This window comes from Triticum aestivum, chromosome 3A (assembly GCF_018294505.1).
Source record: "Triticum aestivum cultivar Chinese Spring chromosome 3A, IWGSC CS RefSeq v2.1, whole genome shotgun sequence".
In the NCBI taxonomy this organism is placed as follows: domain Eukaryota; kingdom Viridiplantae; phylum Streptophyta; class Magnoliopsida; order Poales; family Poaceae; genus Triticum; species Triticum aestivum.
Window position 1 is genome coordinate 714,855,757 of NC_057800.1, and position 9,327 is coordinate 714,865,083.

General features: G+C 47.0%; 2 protein-coding genes across 7 annotated transcripts; one reads left to right on the plus strand and one right to left on the minus strand.

The window, feature by feature from the left end:
* The first annotated feature begins 638 nt into the window (after window positions 1–638).
* On the plus strand, window positions 639–6,090 carry LOC123063430 (uncharacterized). The gene is made up of 3 exons (XM_044487209.1): window positions 639–1,204; window positions 1,702–1,939; window positions 5,580–6,090. Exons 1-3 carry the CDS (start codon window positions 881–883, stop codon window positions 5,717–5,719), a joined length of 702 nt encoding a protein of 233 aa, XP_044343144.1. The 5' UTR covers window positions 639–880; the 3' UTR covers window positions 5,720–6,090.
* LOC123063428 (annexin D5) lies at window positions 1,749–7,863 on the minus strand. 6 transcript variants are annotated; one of them, XR_006430325.1, is made up of 8 exons: window positions 7,628–7,863; window positions 7,385–7,530; window positions 6,948–7,166; window positions 6,629–6,844; window positions 6,180–6,554; window positions 4,823–4,983; window positions 4,483–4,624; window positions 1,749–1,974 (listed from the first exon to the last, which is right to left on the minus strand). XR_006430325.1 is itself a non-coding variant. In XM_044487208.1 (5 exons), exons 1-5 carry the CDS (start codon window positions 7,839–7,841, stop codon window positions 6,261–6,263), a joined length of 1,089 nt encoding a protein of 362 aa, XP_044343143.1. In that variant the 5' UTR covers window positions 7,842–7,863; the 3' UTR covers window positions 6,060–6,260. The 6 variants fall into 6 exon arrangements, 1 of the variants encoding a protein (XP_044343143.1); XR_006430323.1 differs by having other exon boundaries at window positions 4,483–4,983; XR_006430324.1 differs by lacking the exon at window positions 1,749–1,974 and having other exon boundaries at window positions 4,405–4,624.
* Window positions 7,864–9,327: the final 1,464 nt, after the last annotated feature.

The following is a 9,327-nucleotide window of genomic DNA, read 5'->3' on the forward strand; positions in this document are numbered from 1 at the left end:
TCGGGCCATCGAACCATCATGGACACTGCCTGGACCGCCTGTCCCGTCCCCCTCCATCGGGTCTAGCTTAGGTTGTCAGCGCCACCATCAGGGGACATGCCGCCGTCAAACACGCAGCCGCCTGGCCAGAGGTCTTTCATATCTGCTTTCTTCATTTCCTCAGAGAAGATTGATTCACATTTCACTGAACAGGAAAAGCAGCATGTATGCACTAAAAATCGAACCCAAATCAGGCTTCATAAAATTGAACCAAAAGCAGCCTCGTGTGCACACATTCAACGGTTATTAAGCTTCATTACCAATGTGCGTTATGAAACTACTAGGTTACACACTGATATTGAACTTTTGGTAGCACCTGGGTAGTAGATCAGGTGTGCTGATTTCAATGGATTGTGCTTAGGATTTTGAATTTCTCATTTAGCGGCCTGAGGACTAGGTATGTGCCCCCTCCCCTGGTCACTTGATAAGTTGATATACCATTAACTACATTGAATTAGTACAATTTTCAACCAATTTAAAGGAAGAGATGGACCTGCCGATGCCGCTGATGGTGTTTCACGCTACTTTTTTAAACAAAAATCAGGTATATCATCAAGCCGGATTAAGATTACACGAGCGTTCAGCACTGACGCCACGTGGAGGTGAACCTGTCGCGGTGTCGGCGAGCAAGACTGCACTGACGAGGCAGGGGCCACCAGGCGGCCACACGTACGCCGCCTACGTGGCACCCGTCCGGGTCCGAATCAACACGTGTCACCAGCAGCGCGTCTTCAATCCAGAAAGATCTGCCACCACGACCAGCACAGCACTCCCCGCTCCATCCCCCCAACCCGCCCATCCGTTCCCCACTTCCATTCACGACCTCTCGCCGCGCCTGCAGATGGCCGAATCCGACACGGCGGACGGCAAGATGGCCGAACCCGACGCGGCGGACGGCAAGATGGCCAACGGTGAGGTCTCCGACGACGGCCGCGCCGTCGAGGTCTCCGGCGGCGGCGACGACACCCTCCCCGCGGTGCTCCGCGGCTTCGTGGACGGCGTCTGGCCGCCGCCCGGCGACGGCGGAGATCCGCTCCTGCGGCGCCTCCGCGCGGCGACCTGCGAGGCCGCTCCGCGGCTGCGGGACGCCTCCAGGAACTCGGCCCGCGACCTGCTCGCCTGGACCAAGCAGGGCAGCGGCCTCCGCGCCATCCTCGTCATCTCGGTGAGCCTGCCCCCTGCGCGCCCCCTGCTTTCCTTTTCCGATCCGTCCCAGACACTGTTTAACACCGTAGCAACTGATGTACTCGAGGTCGTAGAAATGTTATGTGATCTAGGGAAAAATTGTGTGAACAATTTGCTGGATGCGGTATCAGAGAATGGATTAATTGTCATGTGAAATCCATCTATCGGTGCTCATATGAAATTCATCAATCTGTGCTCAGTACCGGCAATTTGTACATTTTCATTCGTGAAAATACGGTTTATCGTGTCAAAGGATGTGCTGAAGTGCATGTTGTAAGGAAAACGGTGGATTTATTATATGCCTGTATGGTGTGTAAGCCCATCAATGTTGGATGTAGGAATCATTTTAGGTATGGCAGATACCGTCTGTTTGTCTACCTGATATGGCATAAGCCCATCAATGTTGGATCATCATTTATGGTCAGAGGAGAGTAGTAAACCCGCACAGAGAATTAATCACCTTTTTATCTGTTGCAGGTCGGAACAATCACGATGATATCACTGACTGGCCTGCTGATTTTCATGTCCTTCCTTCTGGTTGCGACCGCTAATGCCATTATCGTTTCAGTTCTTATGTCCTTGGCAGCTGCTGGAGGATTCCTGGCCTTGTTCTTTGCTTGCTTAGTTGCAGTGTATGTCGGAGCAGTATCAATTGCCATATTCGTCGTTTCCGCCACTGTTATCTCTGCAATTGTTGGAGTCATGATTGCTACTGGTATGCCATCTCTCTGTCAGTTTTGTTTATATATCCTGGAGATAAAATAACACATAATTTACTCGAGGTTTCAATGTTTGTATTGTTGTATGCAACTTCTAGGGGCATAACGATCATTAGTTAGGCATCAATTTAAGTGTTTTTTATTATGTTATTATGCAAACTACCTTCAGTCCATTCATAATAGTTTTCCTTCAAATACCTACTTGGTGCATCACCATTTTGAAGAGTATATCTAGGACTAGCCAAAAAATCCTCACACTGGTGATTCAACCACCTTGTCATCACAAAACCAATGAGCTAAGTATTGAAAGTACTCTTCTTCTTTAGTTAATTTAGATACTGTTAGTGCATTGGATAACTTTGCGGCTGGACTGTCTCTGTTCATACTTCTGCCTGTGTAATTAGATCGGAATCCAGCTTGCATGTCCCACTAATAGAGCCATTAATTGCCTATGCTCTTGCCTTAGTGCCCAAGTCATTTGCATTGAAATTGCATTTCTCTTATTAAGAGGAACATATAATCTTTGTAAAGCAATTCATGATAGCAGGATTATTTTAATCCACTTCATTTAACTTCTAAAGTGACTTCTAAACGAGGAAGCATGATTTTTTTATTTTTTATTGAGGTAAATACACCACAAGTCACAGAACTTGCACACGACGGTCAATTTAGTGCGTAAACTTGTAAAATATGTGTTTCTAGTCATCTAACTTGTCTTCTTGTTCATATACGGTGCTTTCTACCGTATCCGGCTGTATCATTACGGGTGCCAACGTGATGGGGCCTACAGTCAGTGGCTGAGGTGGTGGTAATCCGCACGCACTGTTTTTTTCTCAGATAGCACCCTTGCATTTTATTTATTTATATGCAGAAAATTCTCAAATAAAAGTAAAAAAAAATGTTGCACACAGTGGGATTTGAACCCACGACCGACCATGATTCGCCCCGCATAGAAGCCACCAGACCAACTGCACCATTGCGTTTAACGGAAAAATTATCTTTATATAACTAGACCATGCGAATTAAAGTAAAATCAAAACGGAGACAAGGTAATCCCCGCTTCGAGCTTGAGGGCGCAGTCCAAAAGAAACCTATATGCATTCATTCTGGAGTATATTTTCTTTTATGTACATAATTCACATTCAAACAAAAATTTCGTTCATTTGTCCTAAAAAACTATGTACATTCATTTTGACCTATATTTTCGTATATCTAAATTTTCAAATTTTAAATTATTCAAACTAAAAAAAATGATGTTGATTTGTCCAAAGAAATTTATGTACATTCATGCTGCACTATATTTTCTTTTATCTAGATTTTAAAATTAGAAATATTCTAATTGAAAAAAATAGTTGATTTGTCCCAAAAATTTACGTACATTCATTTTACATTATATTTCCTTTTATCTAGATTTTAAATATTTAATTATTCGAAATCGAACAAAAATTATTTGATTTGTCCATAAGAATTTACATACATTCATTTTGAACTATATTTTCTTTTACCTGGATTTTTCAGTTTACATGTATTCGAATTCAAACAAAAGTTGAGTTGATTTGTCTGAAAAACATACATACATTCATTCCGCACTATATTTCCTTTTATATAAATATAAAAAATTTAAATTATTCATATTCAAACAAAAGTTTTGTTGATTTGTCCAAAAGAATTTACATACATTCATTCTATATTGTATTTCCTTTTGATCTAGATTTTAAAATTTAAAATTATTGAAATTTGGAACAAAATTTTGTTGGTTTGTCCAAAATAATTTACGCTCATTCATCCCGCACTATTTTTTTCAGGAATATATATTTAAAGTTAGGTACTATGTGCAAAAATATTGTCTGTGCAGAAAGAAAATTATACATAGTTTGCCAGCACTGGGATACATAAATTTCAAACTATATAATACATAGCACTCTTATCTCTATTTAATTAGTGCGGTACGTGTTCAATAAATAGCACTAACTGTACATTTGACACATCAAACGTTAGTTGGTCTAGTGGTTTTCTATGCGAGGCGAAGGGCAGCAGGTCATTGGTTCAAATCCCATCCCGTTCTCCATTACTTTTTCATTTTATTTGAGGATTTTCTGCATAAATTAATAGAATGTAAGGGTCCTTTCTGACAAAAAACCGGCCTCAGCCACTGACAGTGGCCCTGCCATGTTGGCGCGCGTATGGATATGACTGGGTATAATGGGAAGCACCATATATGAACGAGGCGACAAGTTAGATGACCAGAAATACGTATTTTACAAGTTTACGCACCAAACTGACCGTCAGATGCAAGTTCTATGACTTCTGGTGTATTTACCTCTTTTTTATTTTACATTGTTGTATGTGATTTTTGGTGTGAATCAGTAATTCAGACTGTTGTGTTCTTCAGTGCTGTGTTCTCCAGTTACTAGCTATCTTGCACATGTGATGCTCCTTTAATGCTTTTTGCAACATATCATGCGTTATCTGAGTTGGCACTGAGTAGATGATTGAAAGAATGTTACAATGTTGACCAAAAAAATAGCTCTGTTCATACTTGCTGATGATTATTAACTTCCCCCAATAGGCACTAAACTGTGCCATTGAGTAGCTCCCTCCATCCTTGCTGATGATCATAATTCTCCCCAATTGCCACTAAAGTGTGTCATTGAGTAGACAAAGGAGGGAAGGAGATGAGACTGTGGAGAGATGTAGAGGAGTGAGGTATTACCATGAAGACAAATAAAACGTGATTAAGAACTATTAGGAAACTTCCACAGTTTTTATAGCCATTCATCAGATGCGATTTATGGTAAACAGTTATTTCCATAAATAAAGTGATAAGTGTCCCGACACAACCTGTACCTTTATTGGGTATGTAGATAAAAAATACTTACCATTGCAGCCGGATTATCCCCATTTGTACTCTTGCCTGTGAATATAGATCAGAAACAGGGACTCTGTTCTGGCATGCTTGCTCTCCAATTTAGTACTGGTTATTACTTTACCTATTTGCCTTCTCAACTTCCAGTGGACTCATTGGCATTAATCTGTATTTCTGCAATTAAGATGAACTAGATTTTATGTACTAACAACATTAGCTCTGTAACAGTAATTTAAGATAGCAAGTTGTTGTTAGTTCACTTATGTACTTTGGAGGCTAACTGTTGACAGAGGAAGCAGAAAGAAGTTTTTATGCTAGTTAAGTTTTGTTGTAACAGACACTGTTTGGTCTTAGACTTGTTTTTGCCTAGCTAACCAGGGGTATCATGTAGAGGCATCTTAGCTAGTCCTTGAAACGTAGGGGTGATTTACAAGCTTTAGCTGTTCAAATCAACTTCTCCATGCCATGGAACTTTATGAAAGGGGAGACGTGGTTGGCCAATCATGTGGAATGCAGTGTCAGTTTTAGGCAGAGATGCGGTCGGCCAGTCCGTGTGGAATATATTGTCAGTTTTAAGGCAGAGATGTGATCGTCCAGTCGTTTGGAATATGTTCCCAAATTATTGTTCCTTTATTGATGCTCCATATCTGGAAAAGTTAGCATAGAATGGTCATGTTGATTCCACAGGAATGATATCTCCAATGCAACTTTCACGTCCAAAGGGTTTTTTACCAATATCACCTGCGCTAACGTGATAAAATCTCATGCAGGTTGGATCGGATTCTTTTGGATGATTTGGTTTGCCGCAAGGAAGAGCCTGGACCTTACCAAGCACTCAATCGGCATGACGACCTCTGCTATGCAGTCGTATTCGGCTTCCCGGAGTGTGGGGCAGAAGCTCACAGACTGACTGAGATAGCAGCAACTGGTTTAGCCCCAATGCTCTGTATGTTATCGCGTCGTCTTGCCGCCTCGCTGCCCTGCTGTTGTTGTGTTATATGTGCTGCCTAAAGCGTGCCGTATGTGTATCACTTATTTCGAGTAGAGGACATGAATCCGTGTATAGTTATCCCGGTTTAGCGTAAGGTACCACCACTCGCCCCTGAACTTTCGGCACCCTGTGTTGTAGTATACTCATAGTAACGAATAAGGCAATAATGCCGGCTGTGTTGGCGAGTGCGGGCTAGGTTGTGGTTTTGTGCTGTAAATGAAGCTATTCTGTCTGGCTCTGTTGTTGAGGCATAGAGGAATGAATAAAACGTACTGTAGTTGTCAATTTCATTTCTGGTAACATGAACATACTGATCAGTAGCCCTAGCATTCAGTCCTGGCTTCTTGGCCACTTGAATAGAGGAGACAGATGTACATACACAGGTAGACTGACCGACCAATCGATCACGCAAGGCGGTCTTGGCGGTGCGGCGTTGAGATCGATGGTCGATCATCGCCTCTTAGCGGTCGCGGCCGACGAGGGAGAGGAGGAAGGTCCGGTAGTTGCCGGAGGTCTCGGAGTGGATGGCGTCGGCCAGCGAGCGCTTGTACTTCTTGTGGTACTCGGCCTTGATGTACTGCATGTCCACCTCCGCCCTGGTGACCACCACCCGTATCAGCGTCGTGTCGCTTGTGCCCAGCCCCTTCATCGCCTTGTGCAGCGCCTTGGCGAAGTACCTCGCCGGGCTCTCGGCGCACCGGAGGATCGTCAGCAGCCCCAACTCGAAGGTGCCCGACGTCTCGCTCTTCACAGCCTGCGACAATGCATATTGCAAAGCCTGAGAAATTTGCACATGGAGTTTCAAGCAAAGCTGGAGATGAAGGCCACCTTGTCCAGGGAGCGCGCGTAGAGGTGGTGGTAGGCGTCGGCGACGGCGGCGAGGTGCGCCCAGCTGCGCTCGGTGAAGACGCGGATGAAGGCCCGCTCGTCGGTGCCCAGCCGCTTCTCGCCGGCGCGGTAGAGCTCCCTCGCGTCGCGCGCCGCCGCCGACGGGTCCACCTCCGGGCCCTCGTACCGCGGGATGCCCAGGTAGGCCAGCAGAAGCTGCATCCAGCCACCAGCAACACACAAAATGATGATAGGTTCAAACACTGCACAGATGAGCGTATGCGTATCGATGGTGCTGTGGAGGCAAACAAAGACGTACCTTCTGGTGGTCGCCGTAGGTGCGCTCGGTGACGTCCTGCTCGAGGTAGCAGCCGAAGCGGGCGCGGTAGGCCTGCTTCATGATCTGCAGCTGCGACGGCGTCCGGGAGCAGATCACCTCCGTGGCGGCGCGCAGGTCGGCGATGTCGCCGTTGAGGGACTGGTTCAGTATCGTGGCGTCGCGGCCCACGGGGTCCAGCACCCACAGCAGCATCGCCTTCTGCACAAGGAACCGGCACCCCCAAGCAGAGAGGTCATTTCGGGAGCAAATACAGTACTATGCTATGCTTCTTCTTTTTTCGAAAAGGGATACTATACTATGCTATGCTTCTTCTTTTTTCGAAAAGGGATACTATACTATGCTATGCTGTCTGTGTGACTTATCATTTTGCATGATATTTGCTGGGTGATTTATAAATCATTTTGCAGTTTGCATGCCTTGTGGTTCCCGCTGAGCTCGGTCGATAGGCGATGGTAGAGGTCCTGGTGGTATATGGCCCTGTACTCCTGCATGATGAGCCCGCGCTGCACCGCGTCGCGGTGCGCCAGGATGTTGATCACCGTCGTGCTGTCGCACCCAAAACCTGCAATACCAACACGTACACCACCGGCCGTCAGCCGTTACGCAGCACATATCGTTGCTGGGCAGGATGAAAAGAGTCCTCCATTATTTGTACGCACCTTTGAAGGCCCTGTGGAGGGCGATGGCGTCATGGCGCGGGGACGTGAGCACCGGAGGCACGCTCAGGCTCGCCATTCTTCGCCTGTGTTTGGACTTGGAGGTGCCTGTGACCAACTGCGTGCGTACGGGGCCGGGGGCGAGGGTTTTAAAGCGGGAGACGCTGAGCTTTCCCGTCGGGGGATCACCCATGGATGGGGACGCCGCCGTGCGCATATGGTATGCTGCGTGTGATCGACGCGGGCGCATGCATGGCCGGCCCGGCGACCCCCACCACCATCACAGGAAAAGGGAAGGAGAATATATGCCTCCTTATCGACCAAGTGGCGTATCAGATACTCCGGCCGGTAATTTGTAGTACTACGTAATACCCTTGAGTTTCTTCTTAAAAAGGAAAAAGGATAGCGTCACGCCACCTCACACTGGGCACTAATTTATGACAGTTTTGCTAAGTCTCAATCGACTGAGACTTTGATTTTGCATGACGACAGACCAATGCGACGGCGGGGTGGGGGTCATGGTGCTCCGAGGCTCCGAGCCACGTGGGTGGAGGTGGCGACGAATGTCTAGGAGGAGGAGAGGTGCGCGAGCTGCGGCTGTAGTGGCGGCGACAAAGAAAAGGAGGAGAAGGAGAGGTACACGAGCTAGATCGGTGGAGGCGGTGGTGGAGGTCGAGGAGGAGGTGGAGTGAAGTCTAAAATAAACCCTATGATTGTAGAGCTCGACGTTAATAAACCCTTACGTCTAAATCCTTGAAATATGTATCCTAACCTTTCAGATTCCGGTCATTTTGAACCTTTTGAAGTTTCTAGGAGAGGATTTGGTGACATGGCACTGAGAGGCTGGGATTGCTGACTCTGACTAACTTAATGATTGCCACGTGGGCGTGCTCACATGCGAGCCGCCACCATGCCCATTTGACCACTGCTGGCTATCCGTGTTGCGCTCCGGCGCTACTAGTACGAGCTCCACTGCTTCCTGTCGATGCTCTAGATCGCCGCCCCGTCCGCGAACGATATTTGCATGGACCGCGTCCCGTGCTTCGTCCTGTAGATGTTCGTCGCCGACGTCTCATTCTGCCTCGCGTGTGTCGTGTTTCTCGCTGGGAACAGATCAATATATATTTACGCGTCTAGCCGGTGTAATCAGAAGCACGCCTGTAGCTTGCTTGCTTGTGCGTGCATGTAATCCGCGAACATTGGTCAAGCTCTACAACGAGCCGGTGCATGGCACCAAGCGCCCGAGCCACAGCAACCCCGGCGTGCAGCACACCACGATGGCTAGCAGCGACGTGCTCAGGAATCTCAGGGAGATGCGGGTGTGCTCCGCCATGGGTGGCTTCAGAGTTCCTGGTGCCGTGTAGCCGACTTGCCGAAATATTACCACGCTGTGCATGCATCGCTAGATGCATGGCCCTGGCACGACCATGAGTGGTTGCGAGTCACGCAGCTCCCGTGGCCGCTCGCACGAGGTGCAGTCCACGGCGATGCTGCTGAGTGCTGAGTGCTGAGTGCTGACTGAAGGAGTCTGATTCCGTGGGACCCATCTGCAGGTGTTGGCTTACTAATCAATCCCGGTCTTTCAGGATGGTACTTAGGAATCCTCTGTTTGGATACGACCTCAAGGTTCAAAACGACCGGGATCAGTGAAGTTAGGGTACAGATTTCAGGGATTTAGACGTGAGGGTTCATTTTCACGGAGC

What these genes read in the sequence shown, in the direction of transcription:
- LOC123063428 (XM_044487208.1), bottom strand. Translation starts at nt 7,841, where the DNA reads ATGCGCACGGCGGCGTCCCCATCCATGGGTGATCCCCCGACGGGAAAG. An exon ending in AGCTCAGCGGGAACCACAAG is followed by an intron (nt 7,167 to 7,384) that starts GCATGCAAACTG and finishes TTCCTTGTGCAG; the next exon opens with AAGGCGATGCTGCTGTGGGT. An exon ending in CCTACGGCGACCACCAGAAG is followed by an intron (nt 6,845 to 6,947) that starts GTACGTCTTTGT and finishes GGCTGGATGCAG; the next exon opens with CTTCTGCTGGCCTACCTGGG.
- LOC123063430 (XM_044487209.1), top strand. Translation starts at nt 881, where the DNA reads ATGGCCGAATCCGACACGGCGGACGGCAAGATGGCCGAACCCGACGCG. An exon ending in GCGCCATCCTCGTCATCTCG is followed by an intron (nt 1,205 to 1,701) that starts GTGAGCCTGCCC and finishes TATCTGTTGCAG; the next exon opens with GTCGGAACAATCACGATGAT. An exon ending in TGGAGTCATGATTGCTACTG is followed by an intron (nt 1,940 to 5,579) that starts GTATGCCATCTC and finishes AATCTCATGCAG; the next exon opens with GTTGGATCGGATTCTTTTGG.